This window comes from Archocentrus centrarchus, chromosome 11, assembly GCF_007364275.1.
Source record: "Archocentrus centrarchus isolate MPI-CPG fArcCen1 chromosome 11, fArcCen1, whole genome shotgun sequence".
Lineage (NCBI taxonomy): Eukaryota > Metazoa > Chordata > Actinopteri > Cichliformes > Cichlidae > Archocentrus > Archocentrus centrarchus.
In genome coordinates this window covers 36,452,591-36,475,209 of record NC_044356.1, presented here as the reverse complement: position 1 = coordinate 36,475,209, position 22,619 = coordinate 36,452,591, and the positions used below count along the sequence as shown (strand labels likewise).

The 22,619-nt window shown below is 41.0% G+C and overlaps 1 protein-coding gene across 1 annotated transcript in view; it reads left to right on the top strand.

Annotated features, from left to right (window-relative positions):
• The first annotated feature begins 237 nt into the window (after window positions 1-237).
• rxrba (retinoid x receptor, beta a) overlaps window positions 238-22,619 on the top strand; it is a 40,828-nt gene continuing 18,446 nt past the window's right edge. The window contains 8 exon segments of the mRNA XM_030742004.1: window positions 238-440; window positions 1,216-1,364; window positions 3,309-3,544; window positions 4,075-4,228; window positions 4,347-4,526; window positions 10,790-10,950; window positions 13,667-13,796; window positions 17,504-17,636. Of these exon segments, the coding sequence (XP_030597864.1) occupies window positions 1,349-1,364; window positions 3,309-3,544; window positions 4,075-4,228; window positions 4,347-4,526; window positions 10,790-10,950; window positions 13,667-13,796; window positions 17,504-17,636 (1,010 nt within the window). The 5' untranslated portion in view covers window positions 238-440; window positions 1,216-1,348.

Genomic DNA, 22,619 nt, shown 5'->3' with positions numbered 1-22,619 from the left:
AGGTCCACATCAGTTGGTTCTGGAGGCCCTGTACCTGCCCCTTACTAATTTGAATATTAGATCTAAAAACACCACAAAGGCTATGAACGGTTATTGTGATTAACACTGATCTGCAGCTCCAGGAGTGTCCGCAGGTAACCTCTCAGTCCGTGCAGCTGACGCGGAGCAGAAGTCTTGAACTCTTGACCCTCTCGCTGGACGTGTCCCTCGCTCAGTGGCATGTGGGGCACAGCACCGGCACACATTTTACCTGAAGGAGCAGGTGAAGCCAGTGTGGAGCTGTGAGAGAGCACTAAGACAAATCCGCCACCACCATCATCATGTTTTCATCCTTGCAGGGGGAGGGAGGGCTGACTACGAGGCAAAGTGGGGGGAGAGGCAGACACACACGAGGCCTAGTCGCCACATCTTTTCATGCGGAGAAGCGGAGCCGCTAAACCGTCAGTAACTTCCTTTAATTTGCACGAAACCTTTGCATGCTATGTTCAGCATGTCGTTAAAAAAGCTGGAATGGGCGGGGGTTGAAGAAGCAGTGACGGGGTGGTTTGTTTTCTCTTGTTTAGCGCTCCTCCGAAGCTTTCGTGGTAACTAGCATGCTAACCAAGTTACGTAGCTAAATGTAGCTAGCTTTAGGGCTTAGCTTGTTTTGCCAACTTACACTGTGTGGAAATCACGGTTTAACACCAATCTGCTGGCTGTAACTGGCACGTTACTCCATCTAATGGCACTTGATTTAGATCTAATAAAAGCCACTCGGCTTCTCAGTAGTTAGATTTAAAGTTACCCAAGTTAGTTTACGAACTGTGTGGTGGCTAGCGTTAGCTAACACGGAGAAACGGTGGTTTGTTGCCATCTGTCTGGGCTCCATTTCCTCTGCTTTATGGGGGTTTTATTCACCACGTTGAACCCAAATAACACAGGCGGTGTTTGGACAGCAGCACGCTGCTTGTTCGACATAAAATGTGTGTTTTCGCACTGTACTATACAGGACAGTCTTGGCATCAGCTGAGCTGCTGCTCTGAAAGGTCCTGCTGTAACGTTACATAAAAGCCCCCAAAATGCATCAAGTATGCAAATGTTTCTGTTGCTTGGCAGATCCGTAATTCACAGCCATGCAAAGATAGGAACAGTGATGGTTTAGTTTTGCATCTTTGTGGCCAGGTGGGTCCTCCTGCACTGCTGTTTACTCGGTGCTCTTTCTTGTTGGAATTTCAGAGCCGTATTTGGTTTCCCAAAACGACTCCGGCCCGGGCCTCAGTCCGCGGTCTAGAGTTTGATACCAGGCTGATAGGGACGGAAGCACGTCGACTCGTAGCTGTCAGCCAGCCCCTGGTCCCCAGCCACCATCATGGGAGACAGCAGAGGTAAGTAGGAAAAAACAGTCCGCAAAGATTCAGTTTTCAGCAATGCAACAGGATTGTTATAGGAAACCTGCATCTGGAAACGCATGTTAATAATAGAAGAATCTTGTACTATAAATGGTAGTAGCAGTTGCAAAATCAAAGCTATGAAAGATACGTAGTATGAGAGAAACAAACCAATACAAGACTTGTTTAAGTATCAGTTTTGAAGCTTAAACAGATGTGTTACATCTGGCACAGCTGACCTGGTAAAGGAGTCTTAAAATAATCAGTTAAGGTGTGCTGGCCAAAATGTCATCTTCACTCTTTGATTTTGTTTTTTATTAACCTTTATCCAAAACATTTTAGACTATCAGCAATTTGAACCTTTATTCTGAGCCAAGAAGGAAAACGTGCCAGTGAACAGTGAAGGTCCTCATTATAATTTTTTTCCCCTGAAATTCATGGAAAGCAGTGAGAAAGTAGTGCGGCACATTAAGAATTAAGTACAAAAACATACCAAGTTATTTTAAGGCACAATTTGTTGAGTTTGTTGATTTGGTTTTGAAAGTACCGATTTCTTTGGGCTGCAGTGGATGATTTGTGAGAGCACGTGATTGGCTGGTGACAACCAGGACACAGCCCAGAGCAGCCGAATGACTAGTTTTAGAAATGATGATGTAGTAGAGTACAGTTTACATTTTTATTTCTGTCATTATTTTATTATTTTATTTATTTATTTATTTTTAGGAAATCTGACCTAAAAAGTGTAGCAGATTCAAATCACAGAGGTAAAAAGGGCATCTAAATTAATTTCTACTATTTACATCAGTAAGCTAGTACAAACACATTTCAAGTAAAATTCATCTCAGGTACTGTAGTTCCTTTAGAAACGTAAGGAGTAAAAACTCCACTCGGGTTCATTACACACCAAATTCAGTATTAAAAGCACAGCAAAACTGACTTTGCCCTGGGAGGGTGTTTACCTGATTGGTCTCTCATTAGCAAAGCATTGCAGTGTGTTGTCTGTAATTATTTGCTGTTGTCCTGAAAATGTATTAAATTATTGACCCCGTTGGAAATAGACCACACGATACTGGGTGTCCCGTGGCACACACAGCTTTTCTTGTTAATGTATTGGTTATTTTTAAAGCTGGCATTTAATTGATAATAAAAAATATAGTATATTTTTATTTAATCTACTGCAACTGTCAAATTGCCAGTTGGTAATATTTTCAATACAACTGCTGATCAGGAATCCGTGTCTGCATCCAATGAAGATTTAGCACTTAAAAAAGGAGCTACTTCAACACCCTCCAACAAAGTACAATGCTTTGCAAAATATTCTGGAAAACTGTTCCTGCTAAAGGTGGAAACCTCAAACTTGCTTTACCACGTGAGGAAGCAACACGCTGTTGGGTACGACCGGGCTACGAAGGAATGGATACCAGTAGCTGGTGATGTGTGACCCAAATGTAAACAAATGACTTTCCCAAGCCTTGCTGGGCCACTGCTCAGTGCACTCCCCATGAGAGGAAGAGCTAACGGTGGATGGACATTACTGATGTGGTTGCGTGGTGGTAAAGCAATGCTTTTAGCAGGTTTTTAAAAAGCTTGACCCAAGATACAATGTCCCACGTGTTTTATTATGTCACAGTATTGTGCAACTCCTGAAATGTTAAAAGGTTAAGTTATTTTAGTTATTGTTAAACTGAAGTGTGAAGCAGTTGATATACTCAGTTATTCCAGTTTGATTTCTACACTTCTGTGCACATCTCACTGTTGGTATCAGTAAGAAAACCATCCATTAGTAATCTTAGGCATGTTTGTAGTATATTATTTCTGTATATAATGACATATACTCTGTGGATATTCAATTTTATTTATATAGTGCCAAATCACAACAGTCACCTCAAGGTGCTTTATACTGTAAAGACCCTACGATAACACAGAGTCTTACCGTTTCAGATTCTCACAGCCCAGACAGCTCGTCTGTGTCCTCCCCACCATCGGGCCAGCACTCCCCTCCGCTGGTTCCCTCAGCTGCAGCTTCCATGACCTCCCTGCCTCCTATCACCACTGCCGGGGTCAATAGCCCCATCAGTAGCATCGGGTCCCCCTTTTCTGTTATCAGCTCTTCGTTGGGCTCGCCCTGCCTACCTGGCACACCGTCAGTGGGTTATGGCCCAATTAGCAGTCCCCAGGTAAGGGAGGACTCTGGTAACCCAGGTCACATTTTGCTTTGGATTTCATGTTTCAGTACATGTTGGTGTGTCAGTCAGTGTGTAGGATTTACAGCCCTCACTTTTCTAGATGTCAAAGTGAGGGCTACACCAGCTTAATCCATAAAACAGTGTCATACCAAACATGTCACATTGAATATACTTAACATTAAAACATAAAATATAAAAACCTGCTGTTTTAACTTCAGTGTTTTCAGAAATGTTTGCTGTTGGGAGGCAATTTACATTGTTTTCTCTTATTTACATGGCAGATTCTAGTGATTTTATTTTTTGTCTATTTTCAAACAGTTATCAGAAAGATGCGAGTACATTGGTTAAAAGATTAAATAAAAAGGGCCTGTGTTTTATTTTCAGTGTCGCTTAAAGTTTGTACTGCAGTTTTGCTGATGTTAAGCAGAGTCTTTGAATTCTTACAGATTTAAGGGGAATTATGAATATCATATCATAAGAAGCCTCCTGGTCTCTGCATTCAGCCTTTTCTGTTCTGTCAGATCAACTCAACAGTGTCGATGTCGGGGCTCCACGCAGTGAGCAGCTCCGATGATGTGAAACCGCCACTGGGCTTGAAACAGCTGTCGTCCCACAGTCCCGGGCCGATGCTTTCCCAGAAACGTCTTTGTTCCATCTGTGGGGATAGATCCTCTGGTGAGTAGACACCTTAAATACAGCTGTTTTTCTTTGTGTTGCCTTTGTGTTAGTTCATGTATGACTAAACAATTAAAAATGACTTTTTTGACTCTGTTTTCTTTCTTCCTCTCTTTAGGTAAGCATTACGGCGTCTACAGCTGCGAGGGCTGCAAGGGTTTCTTCAAACGAACAGTGCGGAAAGACCTGACCTACACCTGTCGGGACAATAAAGACTGTATTGTGGATAAGAGACAGAGGAACCGCTGCCAGTACTGCCGCTATCAGAAGTGCCTGGCCATGGGCATGAAGAGAGAAGGTGAGCCAGCACTTTGCTTGTTCTCAGCTGCCTTTGTGTTACGCCTGATTACAGTCACAATATTAGGCCTAAATATCCAAAGAGGTAGATATTCACACATAAAATAATTAGTGTATCCAATATAGGGCTGCAACGATTCATCGATTAACTCGATTCTAAAAAATTATCGACACAAATTTACTGTGTCGATGCTTCGTTTAAACTCCACAGCGCTCAGCTGTCTCGGTGTAAGCGGCGCTCCTCACTAGCATTAGCAGCATTAGTGCTCCGTCGTCTTTTTTGTGGGTTCATTGGTGGCTGGCAAACCAACATAGAACTATATTACCGCCACCTACTGGACTGGAGTGTGACTCATGCACGCACACACACGCAGATTCTCTCCATCACTGCGATGGATTTCCTTTAACACAGAGTGGATCATTGCTAGAGTTGCCACCTGTCTCGTAAAATACAGAACCCGGTATGTTATGGGACTCCGTGGAATACGGCTCCATAACATGCGGGGTTCCGTACTTTACCGGACGGGTGGCAACTATCGCTGATATTCATTTCCACGCCTCCACTGCTCTCTGTGTGTCTGTGTGTGTTGTGCTCGCTGAGAATTTCAGCTGTTATTTTTGTCTTTACTTCAGCTGTAGCTACCAGAACTGGTTTGCTAGCGAGCGCGGGCCATTAGCACTAGCGATGGTTCGGTACCGGAAGGTCCGCCCCCCAGGACCGAGGGGCTCCATCAAAATATTTTTTATACTTTAATCCCTTATTAGTGACTAAATATAGACCTGCAGTAGAAACGTATTTTCGACAATGCTTGTGAATACAAAGCATTACAACATTACTCACACATGCGCCATGGCTCCCGCAGCCACTAGTTTTTCAGAGCACTCATAGCAGGCAGCGGTTTGAACTGCGCAAGCGCAAAGAGACGGTGAGCTCAAGTAGTGAAAAAGGAAACGTTTTTCCAGCGTCCAAAACAGCAGCTTTTTCTTTTAGTAACCACCATTAAATCTGTGAAACAGCTGGAGGTCCTTCATCAAGCACCTGATCAGCAAGTGTTAAGGTGAAGAAAAGAGAACTTTGTAGCTGCTCCATTCACCGCTGTTTGTTCACGGGCGAAAAACTGCAGTACGGAAGTTAAAATATGCAGATAAACTGTTAATAAAAAAAGTATTTCTTATCCGATTACTCGATTAATCGATGGAATAATCGATAGAATACTCGATTACTAAAATAATCGTTTTATGCAGCCCTAATCCAATACAACCTGCAGTATCCTAAAATCCATTATAAAACCACCTTGTTCAGGGAAACCTGTTAAAAGGAACTTTGAACAGGAATAATGTTGTGTTTTGGCCTTTCTTGTCTCGTAATGCCGCAGAGACCAGGAACCTTTGGAGGCACTGAGTGGCTTTCCATTCAGGGACCAGTATCTAAATTAAGTTCCATTTTAAACCCTAAAAAGAAGTCCCTTCCTGGGGATAGTACTTCTAAAAATGTGCAAACTTAATGGGTGGAGTTTGCAGCTATGATCATTCCTGACTGGTGGAGTAGCCAACATGCAGCATTTCAGCCAGCCCCTCTCAGTCAGTCTCTGCAATAGTTTGTAAAAGTCAGTTTGGTTATTTTAAGGTGGACCACAGGAATCTTTGGTTACTGTTTGTGAACGCAACAGTGAATCTTAACCCCCCCTAATGCCCCAATTCAGAGGGTGACAGAGAGGAGCAGAGGCTGAGTGAGCTAAAGCAAGTGAAAAGAGGAAATAAATATTTTCTGAAATGTAAATAAACAGGCCCACATCTCAGTACAACCCCGCTTAAAGTTGTGGGTTTGCCTGATTTTGTGTTACCAAAGTGCCGGTTTCACCCATTGTGGCTGCTCTGCGCTGTGTTTGTGTGACACTGACAGAGACAGCTCCTTTATCCTAGTCACAATTTTTCATGATGTATAAAAACACCTAACTGCTCTTTCACAAACTGATTTTTGTCTTTAGACCACAGCGGAACACACAAATGATTTGAAGGAAGGTTTTAACTTTAAAAAAGCTCCTCAGTTTGAGGAGCTTTGGGTGGAAACATCTAGAATCTAGAATTATCACAGAACTGTGTCTTTAGATATCAGTGAGCTTTATGTGTGCTCCATGAGTTGGATGAATGAAAGCGAGAATTGTATTAACTCAGATATTGTGTTGTGTTAGCAACTATTAAACAATAAGTGTTAAAATGACTCACATCATGTGTAGAATGAAACAGCGTTTAAATCCTCGCTGTCCTTAAGAAACCGTTCTGCTCATCTGTATCTCGTACAAGTGTCTTAACACTGAAAGTCACGTTATGGCCATTTTAAGCCGGCCCGTTCGAGATAATCTGCTGCTAAGAGTCTTAGAGTTGAGTCGTGTAAGTAAGCTAACCATATTTCAACCTGTGCTTTCTTGTGTCATATTATTGGATTAACACTGAGTTCCTTGGTACTATTAAGATAGCACAGATTAAGGAACAGCTTTCTGTGGCACGTATTATCTGCATAATTTGCACTTCCTGCCAATTCTGAGCTTAACTTTGTAACTTCCTCCATCACTATAAGTTTTATATTATACGTAACTTATAATTTGCAAAATATATTTTCTTTAACTAAGGCTTTTTTCAGTTTAGCATGACTCCACAGCGTTTAGGGTGAGAGAACTGCCTAGGAATTGCATTCAGTAGGTCGTACTACTGGCACTCCCTCATTAGAAGTAAATGTACCAGATTATGTATTATATTAGGGGTGGGACTTTAACGCGTTAATTTCGATTAATTAATTATGGGGAAATTAACGCGTTAAAAATTTTAAAGCATTTTAATCGCACTTTGCACCGTGGAACGTTTCTCAGTGCGCGAGTTCCCGGCATACAGATTATATCGACGCACAATGTCCAAATTAGGGGCCGCATCCTGCGTAGGACCCGGCCCTTGTCTTTCGCAGCCCACAAACACCACAAAGGCCGGAAGTGAGCGGCTAGCCTTCATATCAGCTGCCGTCACCTCTGTGTAGCTCATGTCGCCTAGCAACCGTGAGTGCGAAGCACAGCTGTGTAAAAGCAGCTGTTAAACGGAGAACGAACTTTTTCTCCTTTTTGTGGTTTAATTTTAAGTCTTTAATTCAAAATAAGCTGTTAAAACAAGCATAACAACATCAAGGAATACAGCTGAGAGAATGATTAATTTCCAACTATATTAAGTGAGACATTAATGTAGAATAAAACTATCCAGTTATGATGCTTAACTTTAATTTCAGGAGTTTGCTTATCACAGGAGCACTTCCACCCTTCATTGGTCTGTGTAGCAGACTGGTGAGAAAATAAACAAGATTTTGAAGATTAAGCTTATGTATATTGATTCATTCATCAACCAAACTTAAATTAATATTTATCATGTTAAATATTGAAATGCGATTAAAATGCGATTAATTTCGATTAATTAATTACAAAGCTTGTAATTAATTCGATTAATTTTTTTAATCGAGTCCCACCCCTATATTATATATAAGGGAAGTGACAAGCTCACTGTGTTTGAGGTTTGCCCTGTTGGGTAACAATATAGAGAAGTTCAGGGCTGCGAGACAAAACTGTGTAGAAAACACAGCTCTCTTAATCTGATGGTACTCTAACATAGCCAGGTCACTTACCAGTAACACACAACAGCAGTCCTGCGGCGAGATCTGTCTTAGTAAGATTTATCGCTTTCAAGAAAACTCGCGCTGTCACTGGTGCAGTCACAATGACAGGCATGCACAGAATTAGGACCAATTTACATAAAATGTTTTTAATGTCTATTTTCCCACCAGGACATTTTTTTACAAACATTGCTGGAAATGAATGATCCCAGTGTTATATTTCACATCTGATAGAATGCAAGTGTCTATGTGACACAAATTTCATCATCAGAAGTTATAAACAATACTCTGTGTGGGCTTTGGAGTACCCTGAGCATTTACTTTGAACGCTTCCTCCAAAAGCGCTCCACTCTTTTTGAAAGTAATAAAAGTAACTGCTCTTCCTCAGTGTCTGCATGGAGGGAGTATAATCCTGCCTGATGCTCAGATTAGAGGGCTAATCTCACATGCTTATTGTGAGAAAGCCTTGTAGCTTAATGGGACTTTAATGATCTCTTAAACTATATGCAACTTCCTCTATCTAGTCCTGCCTGTTAATACCTCAGATCATCCATGTCTAAAAGATGCAGCTTGATAAAGCAGTAATGCTACATATTCCATGTCTGCAAAGGGCTTAACATGTGTACGATAGAGGATAGAAAGAGCGAGTAAAGAGTGGTAGAGAGGGAGATGGGGGTGGGTAAAGCTTGTAAACACTAACCCCTTTCCCCCTCTCTTCCTCTTTTTGTTTCCTCTTGATCTCTCTCCCCCACCCTCCTTCTGTAGTGGCCAAGATGAACGACAGATGTAAGGAGAAGAGGGAGGGAGGGGTGTGTGTCTGTGCCTGTATGAGTGAGCAGAGATATTGCATTGCCTGTCAATTAGAAGGAGCTAGTTTAAAATATTTTTCCACTATTTCTTGCCAGTGCTCAGAGGAGGACCAGTGCCAGCATTCAGTTACTTCCCCATGGGTTTTTTAACCTTTATGGTTACAGGGAAAGTTTGCTGAGTATGTTTAATTATCACCTTAGTTTATTTAAGTTACCTCTTAACCAGGTGCTGCCCAGTACACTCACACTTACTACAGTGAGTCAAAAAAAAAGCCCTCATCTGTTTAGAGACATTAATTTAAGAACAGTGTGAGGATATATGTTTTTCTTTTAACCCTGCTGCCACTTTTCTCTATTAGTGCAACAGTTATCAGTGTAGATTGTTGGTGATATCTGACTAACTAGCAGGATGGCCAGGTTGCTGTTGTCATGCATTGTAGACTCCCAACTCCACCGCCGGAGACTGTAGCTGGTGTTGGTAGTCCTGGCTCTGTTCTGCTGTGATCAGTCCTCCACCTGCTGCAGTTTCTAGTTTCAGGAGCCTTCCAGCTCACAGCAGCAGAACAAAGACTCCCATCAGCAGCTGCAGTCCAGGATGGTGGACAGGAGAATCACTGGAGAGGCAGCTGAAGGACTTTAGGACTGCCACAGCAGCAATGGCTCAGCAGACATGAAGATAAAATTCCCAAAAATGTCTCAAAAAGGAAAAAAGCATCAAAATTACATTCAGACTTTACTGGAGTGAATTTAATTAAACTGGTGGAACTTTTTAGTACAGTAATAGTATTATCAGCTTGTATACTAAACAGACTTTTTAAATTTGTGCTACAAAATTTAGGACAATGGTGTAAATCTGGTACTCTGTAACAATCAACGCAGCCAATTCACATAATCTGTGTGTGCAGGATATCAGTGAAGACCATCAGAACAATTGACTGCAAATCCTTTGTAACAGGCTATGATTATTTTAACCTTGTGCACTTATTTTTGTTAAATGTGGTTATTGTGTATAAACAAACACCCACGCAGCGCCTCTAAGGTGAACAGAAGCCATATTTTTATTAATTCCTCATGAAAAGGGAAAGTCCAGTGATTTCATGGATTTATATTGACTGGATTTGTATGAGTGCTGTATGCAGTAACTAGGTTTCTTAAACTTTATCAAAATAAAATCATAGTTTTATTAGGGCAGTGATTTCCAAAAACTTTATTCCTGCCATTTGCCTGAAATTGGAATTAAATCTTGGAAAAAAGTATTTACACCCCAAATTACATTAAACTGTAACTTCTTGTTGATCGTCTATAAAATGGTTTGTTAATAATTTATGTTGTATGTCTTAAATGGTCTTTTTCTGCCTTAGTTATGGATCTTAAAGAAGTATGAAAGACAGTATGAGAGACTTTTTTTATGAACTGTGTATCTGTGCCTCTCTCCTTTCCTGCTGTTTATTTCTTTTATATTTTCACATTCATTTTAATCTTTTTGCTCCTTTCTTTTTGTATGTTCACCTCTTCCTACACCAATCTTTATCTCTCATTTCTCCTCTTCATTGTTCACATATCTGTTAATCTTCATTTCTGCTCCTCACACTTTATTTAACTTTAACTTGCCTGCCTACCCAAATCTTTTGCTTTCTTGGCCATTCCTTTGCTTGTGTATTTTTCCTGCTTCTCTCATAATAACATACATTTACTCATCCTACCACCCACATTTTTTCCCCATTCTGCTCTTCCTACTTTTTCTCCTTTCCAACCTTCTTGCCCTTTATTATTTTCCCCTGTGTTCCTCTCTCCCCTGTCCTGCAGCTGTCCAAGAGGAGCGGCAGAGGAACAAGGACCGAGATGGTGAGGTGGAGTCAACCAGTGCCGTCAATGAGGAGATGCCAGTGGAGAAGATTTTGGAAGCAGAGATGGCCGTAGAGCAGAAGACAGAGCTGCATGCAGATGGAAGTTCAGGCGGCAGCTCTGTGAGTGTCCCGAGGGTGGAAACAAACCCCCAGCTGTTTCCTTTTAGGCGTTTTTCTATTTAACAGTAGAAATTATTATCTAATGAAGCTTAAGTTGCAGTTTAAACAAATAAGGCAATTCTCAGTTTAGATAAATATATATTTACAGATGCAGCCACCGAAAATGGCCGGCCGATCCGTGACGCGACCTTGGCCGGTCCTTGGCCGATTCGTGGCCGAACCTTGGCCTAAACGTGATCCCCCGCTAATGACGTAGGAATTCCGGCCACTGGTGGGAACGCCCCTAAGCAGCATTTGGGGAAAATGGTGGTAATGTCTTGTTTATCCACCAGGAGGAGCAGTAATAGTGGAAGCGCATTCATTTACAGTCCGCTGTATACTGTACCAAGGATCCTCACATCATTGAACTGTAATTGTAAGCGGAACTGTCCATTAAAAACAATAGAAAGATGAGATTAAAGCGGTCATTATAGTGGAGCAGTGAGTATTGTCTGGAGGGACGGGCTGGGCTTGAAGTTCAGCCCGGGACCTCGAACAGGCTGTGAGTGCTGCACCGCCAGCGACACTGGGTAAAAAAATAAATAAAATAATTCTGATCACCAGCTGGTTTGGCCTGGCAATGACCTGGGAAGCCTAATCCTCTCATCAGTGTCACATTGTTCTTCCAAGTCTTCACAATGTTAAGCTTTTTGTTTGTTTATATTTTCGCTTGTATTTTATAATCAAAACTGCGACCAAAATGACTCTGCTTCTCAAACTAGTAATACTGGCAGTCGTTATCGTATGCTGAGCTAGGGTTAGGGTTAGTAATTCAGACTAAATGTCATCCATATTACCTTTGCTGAATCTAACAAAGCATTCTTAGACTCTCTTCCACCTGCTTCATCAAACCTCAGCAGTAAACATATATGAAGGCAGCAGCTGACACAGTAACAGTGAGCGCAGCGCACTGTGCAGTCTAAACTCTGCTCTGATTAATTATATGAATGTACAGCGAGTCAATCAGGATTGTGAAACGTCAGCTGCAGAGCCTCCATCATCAGATCAATGCCCGGTTCATTTTCCATTTTATAAACAATACTTTAGAGGTTTTAGTGAAGTCACACTGTGACAGTGACGTGCATTAGTGTGTGTGTGTCATCAGTGGCTATAAAAGGCCTTTTCTTAAAGGATAAAGTGGTGTTTGAGCCACAGTTACGGCGGAGCGGCGGCTCCTTGAAATGGGACGCAGCCTTCCTGCGGCAGACAGCTAGCAGCAGGAACCGGACGCGCCAGGTTAGCCTAAGAAGCTACGGAGGCGTCCATGACAACCACCATAGAAACAGCCTTTTAAGACCGTTTTAAAAACATCCTCAGAGTTCAAATGAGCAAAAATATATGATTTGAAACAGTTACAGCTGCAGAGCTGTGGCGGCATCTTTAAACATTGTTTACACAGATGATCATGAATGATACGATGTAGCTAGCAGTGAATGAGGTGACGTCATTGTGTGCGCATTTCACAGCTGTCTGTCTCAGTCTGTTGTTGATATTATTCCAATTAACGTGTTTACTTTCTCTGGACCATCTCAGGTCCACCGTTACAATTTCAGCCTACAAAATGATTTCAATATGAACACACACTCTAACATCAGTGCGCTTTATGAAGTCCAATCCTTAAAATAAATATTATGTTTGTAAACTTTCATGTCTCTGAAATAAGTACAGATGTTCATGTTTGTCATTACCATTTTATTTGTTTAGAGAATTGTGAACTTCACATTGTGTATCTAATCAGAGTCTCAGCAACCTTCAGTCAGAGACTGAGACTGGATCACAGCTTTAACCTCTGCAGAGTCACAGACAGACACAAACCTTCCAAATCACACACAAGCAGCCCAGTCTCATCATTTTTGGATGCCTCTACTGTACACTACACTGTGATCAATATATTAAAAATTATAAATGAAAAGATAACATTCACATAAAGCTGTTTGAAAGTAAAAGCAAAAAAAAAAACAAACTATACTGCAGCTTAGAAGCCGTGCTCAGAGGCACGAAATTTATCCCACTGCATTTCAGGCAGGTTAGAAGTCGTGCCGAGTAACACGAAAAAAGAGGGAATTCGTGTTCATGAGCCACGAATCAATAGATTAAATTTCGTGACTACTGCACAAACTGCCGTGAGACCGGGTTGGCTCAGCGCAGCACCGCTTCTTTTTTAACCTACTGTATTTATTTACTTATTTAGTTAAAAGATGAAGTGAAACAAAGGAATCTTTTGGTGATTCGCAATGGAAATGTGTGAAAGGTCATACTGACAAAAATTTTAGGCATCTATTTTAGGTTTTCAAAACTTGATACTTCACCAAAACTTTTTTGAATCACAGAACTCAACGTTTTTGTTAAGAAGGCGCCACCTTTTGGTGACAGTCTACAATTGAGGGAAAGGGGTGTGTTCATGCTGGAAAGTAGATACGCCCAGGAGAAGGAGGGGGACTTCCAGCCCGACGACAGCCGGACGTCGGCCAGCTGGGAGCTGGACTTCAGCTGGCCGACGTCTGGCTGGATGCGGCAACATTAGGTGGCTGCATCTGTATTTTTTTAACCTTTTCCTGATTCGGGTTTACTGTATGTTGTACTTCAGATTTGTTTCAATATTATTCACAGGCTGTAAACAGAGTAATGCTGTAAAGCTATGATGAAATCATTACCACTAATATTCTGCTTATTTCAGCCCAATGATCCTGTCACCAACATCTGCCAGGCAGCAGACAAGCAGCTCTTCACCCTGGTGGAGTGGGCCAAGAGGATCCCTCATTTCTCTGAGCTGCCCCTGGATGACCAGGTCATCTTGCTCCGTGCGGGTGAGTCAGTCGGACTTAAAGATTTAATGACTCAGCTTAGGGCTGGGCGATATGGACCAAAAGTAATATCTCAATATTTTTTTAGCTGAAAAGCGATATACGAGATATACACTGCTCAAAAAAATAAAGGGAACACTTAAACAACACAATATAACTCCAAGTAAATCAAACTTCTGTGAAATCAAACTGTCCACTTAGGAAGGAACACTGATTGACAATCAGTTTCACATGCTGTTGTGCAAATGGAATAGACAACAGGTGGAAATTATTGGCAATTAGTCAGACACTCTCAATAAAGGAGTGGTTCTGCAGGTGGGGACCACAGACCACTTCTCAGTACCTATGCTTTCTGGCTGATGTTTTGGTCACTTTTGAATGTTGGTGGTGCTTTCACACTCGTGGTAGCATGAGACGGACTCTACAACCCACACAAGTGGCTCAGGTAGTGCAGCTCATCCAGGATGGCACATCAATGTGAGCTGTGGCAAGAAGGTTTGCTGTGTCTGTCAGCGTAGTGTCCAGAGGCTGGAGGCGCTACCAGGAGACAGGCCAGTACACCAGGAGACATGGAGGAGGCCATAGGAGGGCAACAACCCAGCAGCAGGACCGCTACCTCCGCCTTTGTGCAAGAAGGAACAGGAGGAGCACTGCCAGAGCCCTACAAAATGACCTCCAGCAGGCCACAAATGTGCATGTGTCTGCACAAACGGTTAGAAACCGACTCCATTAGGATGGTATGAGGGCCCGATGTCCACAGATGGAGGTGGTGCTCACAGCCCAACACCGTGCAGGAAGCTTGGCATTTGCCAGAGAACACCAGGATTGGCAAATTCACCACTGGCGCCCTGTGCTCTTCACAGATGAAAGCAGGTTCACACTGAGCACATATGACAGACGTGACAGAGTCTGGAGACGCCGTGGAGTGCGGTCTGCTGCCTGCAACATCCTTCAGCATGGCCGGTTTGGCTGTGGGTCAGTAATGGTGTGGGGTGGCATTTCTTTGGAGGGCCGCACAGCCCTCCATGTGCTCGCCAGAGGTAGCGTGACTGCCATTAGGTACCGAGATGAGATCCTCAGACCCTTGTGAGACCATATGCTGGTGCGGTTGGCCCTGGGTTCCTCCTAATGCAGGACAATGCTAGACCTCATGTGGCTGGAGTGTGTCAGCAGTTCCTGCAAGATGAAGGCATTGAAGCTATGGACTGGCCCGTTCCCCAGACCTGAATCCGATTGAGCACATCTGGGACATCATGTCTCGCTCCATCCACCAACGTCACGTTGCACCACAGACTGTCCAGGAGTTGGCGGATGTTTTAGTCCAGGTCTGGGAGGAGATCCCTCAGGAGACCATCCACCACCTCATCAGGAGCATGCCCAGGTGTTGTAGGGAGGTCATACAGGCACGTGGAGGCCACACACAATACTGAGCCTCATTTTGACTTGTTTTAAGGACATTACATCAAAGTTGGATCAGCCTGTAGTGTGTTTTTACACTTTGATTTTGTGTGTGACTCCAAATCCAGGCCTCCATTGGTTAATAAATTTGATTTCATTGATGATTTTTGTGTGATTTTGTTGTCAGCACATTCAACTTTGTACAGAACAAAGTATTCAATGAGAATATTTCATTCATTCAGATCTAGGATGTGTTATTTGAGTGTTCCCTTTATTTTTTTGAGCAGTGTATCTCAATATTTTTTCTTTCCAAAAGGTATAAACAAAAAGTTACATCAGAGTCAAAGCTACATGTCCCAAATGTCACACAGGCATTTCTATTAACATTCAGCTGTAGCTGTACATGAGAAATTGCTCAAAAATCAGCTATCGGCATATTTAAATAATAATGCTCCTCAAATAAATTAATGCTTTTTTTCCTCTATAAAAAGACTCCCAGCTGTGCTATTTAAATGTAAAGAGAAAAGATCCAGAGCAAAAATAGCAAAAGGCTGACTTATTCTTTAAAAAGCCAGTCTGGTGAAGTCTACTTCACTGGAAAGTACTTCCTCCTGTGTTTACTCCTGTACATCAGTACTGTGACAGACTGAATGAACAGCCATCTCAGTAAATCCATAAACATTATGCCCTTATGTATCACAGCAACGGGCCCACCCGCTCAATGCCGCGTCTGTAAGCACACGAAAAAGACCCACTAACACTATTAAGATCATGTGACTTACGGTACAAACCAACTTCTGCTATGGAGTTGTGGTTTGGCGGAAAACTCTTACTTGCAGCCAGATGTCTGGGCGATGCCAAAGCTTATGAATGGACGCAGTACGAAGGCTGTATGTACAAAAAACACGGTGACAGCGGAGGATTTCAGGTTTCCAAAACTCTCCAAAAGTCGCTGATGTCACCGGGAAAAGTTGCTACATTTGTAGCGAGTCGCTTTTTGGAAAAAAAAGTTGCCAGCGGGGTCTGAAAAGCCACTAATCTAGCAACAAAGTCACTAAGACTGCCATGCGGTCGCTTCCTGGATGATTTACGGGTGAAGCGGAGAGAGGCGGGGCAGTGTGAAGCTGTGCAGCGACAAACTGGGAGAAGAGAATGTGAACTAGTGGAGCTACAAGTATGATTGTAATGCGACATAGACTGTATCGATATAAACGATATTGTCTCATCTTATATCACGTATGAAAATATATCGCTATTTTTTTAAAACTCAGTATATCACCCAGCCCTAACTCAGCTGTGATTCTAATGCTTTTATTACAGGATGCAAAAAAAAAGATGAGTTGATGCAAACAGTGAAGACTTTTCGGTGATTCTTCATGGCAGCTTCAGGATTTTGATTTTCACTGTGCACAGATTGAAATAAAGCACGTCATATGGTCTGTCCATCAAAATCAGAAAATTTTAAGCTCTTACATAATCTTTAGTTTTCAGGATTTCGTTTTACTGTAACACGATCTTAAAATTTCTGATACAGCTTTTAGAGGATGCACCAACATCAGACACTTTTATTTTTATTGTGGTTTTGATTGGATTATTTTGGTTTCCTATAACCATGTCGTTGTTACGTCATTTTGTTCTGGTTTGCCTGCATTAGGATCTGATCTGTGTTTTCTTCATTAGTTTTTTTGAGCTGTGTATTTGATGCAGTTTGCAGGGATGTTAAAGCCACTATAACTTTAACATCTCTGCTGACAAATGTCAAGAAAACCTGAACATCAACTCTCACAGTATTTTTGCAAGGCTTTCATTTTATGCTTGTGCACTTTGTAAAGCACTGTAGTTACTATACAGGTACATTCAGCTGCTCCCTTATTTCCAAGTGCTCATGACCGTGGATGGATCTGTGTGTTTGATTTGGCACAGATTTTGTGATGGAGACCCTGCCTAATGTAACCCTTGAATTTATCTGGGTTGTGGACCAGCACTGAGTACACTAGCTTGTGACCCACTAAGGCTGGGGTAGTGTGTCTTCCCAGTCTTGAACTGGGGATCTTTTTGTAAGGTGAAGGTATTAGCCGCTTCACCAGCAGCTACTATATTTTACTTCAGTTTTAAACTTCTACCATTTTTAGGTGGAACTGAATGTTAGTATCTACCAGATCCAAATGAGGAGAATCGTGAAAGTACCTTTTTTTTAAAGGTTTAATTAATAAATGTAGTTATTTCACTAAACATTAAATAAACAACACTATTTGTGTAAGAGGCAGACATTTCAATTCTTTAAAGATACTGAGACGCCACCTTCTCAACAGGGTGGAATGAGCTCCTGATTGCATCTTTCTCCCATCGCTCCATCTCGGTGAAGGACGGGATTTTACTGGCCACAGGTCTGCATGTCCACAGGAACAGTGCCCACAGTGCAGGTGTTGGAGCCATCTTTGACAGGTAAAGCAGCGGCGGGTGGAAACATAAACAGGATAACTCTGGCACACAAACAATATTTGAGACTCTCCCAAGCTTAAAGTTATAAAGTTATCATGTTCATTAGAGGTTTTAGCTATGTGAGTGCATAATACTTTGAAAGTAAAGTCCATGAGATCTGCATATATGCAGTAGAAGATCATGTACTCTAACCTAAAATAAGCTGATTCTGGAAAGCCAGAATGAAAATCCACTGGCCTTTTTCATTTCACTGGATTAGTACCAAGAACTGAGGTTACGGTGTGTTCATCTTTGGCTGGCTGCAGCTGCTGTGTTCTGCATTGGCTGGAATTGGCTGAGAGACTTTGCTTCTGTAGTGCTGCCTGTAGGATCACAGCGCATGCAGGGAGGCCGGTGACTAACGCTTACCCATAGGCATGCATGCAAACCCACGCACACTCGGTGGCATATCACTATGGAGAGAAAATTGACTCAAAATATCTGTCTGTAATGCTGGATTTGTAATTTTTTTAAAAATTTGTAAATAACATTTTGTGCATAACTTCAAGTGCTTGTAAATGTGTGTTCAAATACAAATATTAAGAAATTACAAATGCAAAATAAAAGCGCACACACAAATCTGATCATTACGAATTCAAAAAGTTTCCTACACATGCAAACCGTTAAATACAAGTACACGAATCACCTGATACATGTGGACAAAATGACAGTTACGCACAAATCACAAATCAGACACATTTCACACTTCTGGAGGGCTCCCAGATTTGTGAGTACATGGTACATTTAAATTCTGTTGGAAAGTTGGGTCATCATAAGTTTTGTTCAGAGTCTGGTGTTTTTTTTTTCTCGCTGAACTTATTTCACTCTATACTTGTGCTGAAGTGGCAAAGACGATTTTGTAAAATGGGATACCTCTTAGTTATAACACATACACCTAAATCTACTTTTTAATATTCTAAGATTGTTCATATATATGCATTTGTGAGATGTACAAATGTAATTACTTGGTTAAAATGAAACGACCACTAGGTGGTGCAATGCTTCTCTAGCTGGGAAAACAGGCAGTCAAACTGAGAGGCACTAAGGGGTGCTGTGGTTTTCCATTTTCCACAGAAAATCGTCTTTGCTACTTCGGCACAAGTATAGAGTGAAATAAGTTCAGCGGAAAAAAAACACTAGACTCTGAACAAACTCAGATGACCCAGCTTTCCACCAGCATTTAAACGCACCATATAGCACAAATCTGGGAGCCCTCCAGAAGCGTGAAATGTGTCTCAAAAAACTTTGTGAGCCGGTAACCTGATTTGTGCGTAACTGTCGTTTTGTCCGTGCGTATCAGGTGATTGGTGTACTTGTATTTAATGGTTTGTATGCGTAGGAACCTTTTTGAATTCGTAATTATCAGATTTGTGTGTGCGCTTTTATTTTGTATTTGTAATTTCTTAATATTTGTATTTGTATTTGAACACACATTTACAAGTACGTGAAGTTGCGCGCAAAATGTTATTTACAAATTACAAAAAATTTCAAATCCAGCATTACAGACACAGGGATATTTTGAGTCAATTTTCTCTCCATATATCACCCATTGTAGGATTTGGTAAAGTGATAATGGCTGGCAAATGTACAATACTATGTGTAAAAGGACTGTCCCTCAGAATATTTGAAAATGTGTTTATATTTAAATTATTGTGCAGAACTTTTTAGAGACCATAGGTATGTATTTGGTGTTAAAGTTTCCCTTTTTGTTATCTTAACTAAGGATGTGCACGACTAGTCGACTAATCATAGCTAGTGGCTCTACCAGACGTACTAGTCAGTTAGCCTAATTGTTCAGATTTTAATTGATGACCAGTGCCAGTAAATGTTTGTCCTAAATGTTACGCAGCCATCTGCCACCAGATGGAGCTGCAGCTCGATAAATAAAAATGCCATAACTCTGTTAATCTTGGACTGATATTTTTATTAGATCTAATGTTGTTGGTTATTTTTGAAGTTTTAAACTGAAGCGCACCTCCCAAGAAACTCCATTCCTTCCCTGCATTCCCAGCTATTTCCCCCAAGTTTGTACAAATAAGCGAAAAAAAAAAAAACTAGGGGGACAAATGAGTTTGCATCTTTAAAAAACCCTGACCACAGCAAAGAGTAGGACCCAGGAGGGGGAAAAGTGCCAGCATTTTATGTTTTTGATGGCCGGCACTGCATGTAAAACACCAGGACACGAATGAAAGGTAATTAATACATGCAGCGCACCTGCACGGGTTAAAAGTATTAACAATATTGGTTCCTTACGTAGGTTATGTCGTAGCTCTACAAAGACCTGGCGCTGAAGTCTGAATCAGGTGTAAGCTGGAGGAGGAGGCTGGGGGAGAGGGAGGTCTGGGCTTCACTGCTCAGGATGTGACCCCGTAACCCGGCTCCGGATAAGTGAAAGAAAATGGATGGTTGTTTGTATTGTTTTATTATCATTTTAGATTTTAACTTTGAGATATGTGTTGAGATCTATGCTTGTTCTACAATTCATATATCATAATGTGCAGCACTTTTAAGTTGCAATTTATTCATTTTTTGGATGTTCTCATATTTCAGTGATCCGTAAGCATCGTTTTCAGTAATGCGTTTGTTTTTTTTTCTTCGTTTTCTGTTTGGAGTGTAACTGCAGTGTTCATAATGCACGGTGCTGCACAGTTAGCAGCATTTAAAGTGCGTTTCATTATTGAAGAATGTGATTAATGGTTTCAGATGCCTTCGTTTAGACACTTTTGACATTGTCCATTAAACAGTCCTAAAATTTAACTTTAGCGAGTGTTTCTTAGTTTTAGGCAAGCCGGTTAGTGAAAATGTTTTGTTCCTTGTTTAGTCAACTAAGAAATTAGTCACCAGGAACATCCCTAATCTTAACGTAAGGACGTGTGATCATAAAATAATTTTAGATCCAAGTGCAGAAGATTTTGGTAATCGTTTAGAATTTTCATAGTTTTACTTTTTCTTTTTTTTTTTTCCCCTAGAATTTCAAAACATCTGGAATAACAAACAAACAGATTTCAGTAATCTAAATTTATATTTATTTTCTATGAAATTTTAATTTAAAGATATAAATTTTATTATTGTGATTTAGCAATGATGCAAATAGATAAGCAAAAACTTGTAGCATATTCATAAATGATTAAACTCCATTGGTTTACAGTCCACACAGGCCAAAAATGGAAAGTGGCCAGCACCACTGAGGGGGGCAAATCTCATTGGCTGACTGGCCAGGTTGCACCCCCAGGTGTACATGGCTGTGCTGGGCAGGGGTTTTCCCTTTGTGGCCGAGAGGTTGGCTGGGCAAGGCATCAAAGCAAAATAGTGCACTGTTTATTTGCAGTTCATGCATCAGAAGCTGCTCAGTAAATATTTTTCTGCTATAGTTTTTCCAAAACAATTCATTACTTCAGGCCTCTCTAGTCATCTGCATAATTTCATCATCCCTCATTTAATACTTAAAAAAAAAAAAAAAAAATACCTTTTATACATATCACCAGAACCACAGAGAGCTTTCTGGTAGTTTCATGTCATGGCCGAGTGTTACTCTTGTATCTGGGATGTACTCAGCTGGTTACATTTTTTGAGTCTGGAAAGTTCTGACATTATCACTTGACTTGATTTAAAAAAAATACTGCAGATCTTGGTTAATTTGATCTAAAATGCCAATTACAGCACAGTGAGTTAATTCACAGTAATTACATTGTTATAATACATGTTTATTCTGCTCTTATAGGCAGTCAGATTTAAAACAAGGTGGGCTTGTGGAAAATGGCTCAAAGATAATTTTCTCTACTAGCAGCAGGCTTCTGTTTGTGCTTGGCATCAGCAACTGTTTGAGGCTACTGAACGATAGCTTATGAAGGAGGATGTGGATGATTAGGGATGACACGATACCACTTTTTTATGACCAATACCGATATTTAACATTTGGATATCTGTCGATACCAATACAAATCCGAATTTTTTTTTTATTTATTTATTTTTTTAAATGCCTGGATACATTTTACATAAGTCAACAGTCTCGCACACAACAAAACAAAAATCTTTAGTTGTCCACTTACAAAACTAAGGATTAGGGTAGACAGAGCTTTTCAGGCAGTTGGCGCCAAAACTCTGGACTGTTTCCCACTCCAGCTCCATTTAGCTGACTCTGTGGCGTCTTTTAAAAAAACAGTTGAAAAGTTTTCTGTTTAACCAGGCTTTCTGTTGACTTTATTTTTATTCTTTTTCTTTTAATATGGTAATGTTAATATGTTTTAACATGGTGTTTTATCTGGGGTTTTTTGATATTGTGTTTTAATTATTGTACAGCGCTTTGTGACTTTGTCTGTGAAAAGCGCTATATAAATGAACTTTACTTACTTACTTACAACAATCGCTCTATCACCTGAATCCTGTTGCTCCTATGTGAGAAGGTGATGCATTGGCTTATGTGATGTTGCAAGTTTCATTAGGGCTGCAACTATTGATTACTTTAGTAATCGAGTATTCTATTGATTATTCCATCGATTACCCGAGTAACTAGATAATAAATACTTTTTTTTTTGTATTAACAGTTCATCTGCATATTTTAACTTCCGTACTGCAGTTTTTCCCTGTGTGAAACAAACAGGGTGGATGGAGCAGCTACAAAGTTCTTTATTCATTTACTGATCAGGTGGTTGATGAAGGACCTCCAGCTGTTTTCCAGTAAAGATTTAGTGCTTCTTTTGAATGCTAGAAAAACGTTTCCTTCTGCTCCATCTGAGCTCACAGCACCGGCTCTGCCTCTTTGCGCTTGTGCAGTCAGACTGCATGTAAAACAGCTGACTGCTGTTGTTTTATCAGTGTTTATGTTGAAAAAACTGGGGGCTGCGTGAGCGTAATCTTGTAATGCTTATATTCACAAACCATTCTTCCTAAATACGTTTCTACTGCAGGTCTATATTTAGTTACTAATCAGGGATTAAGGTATAAAAA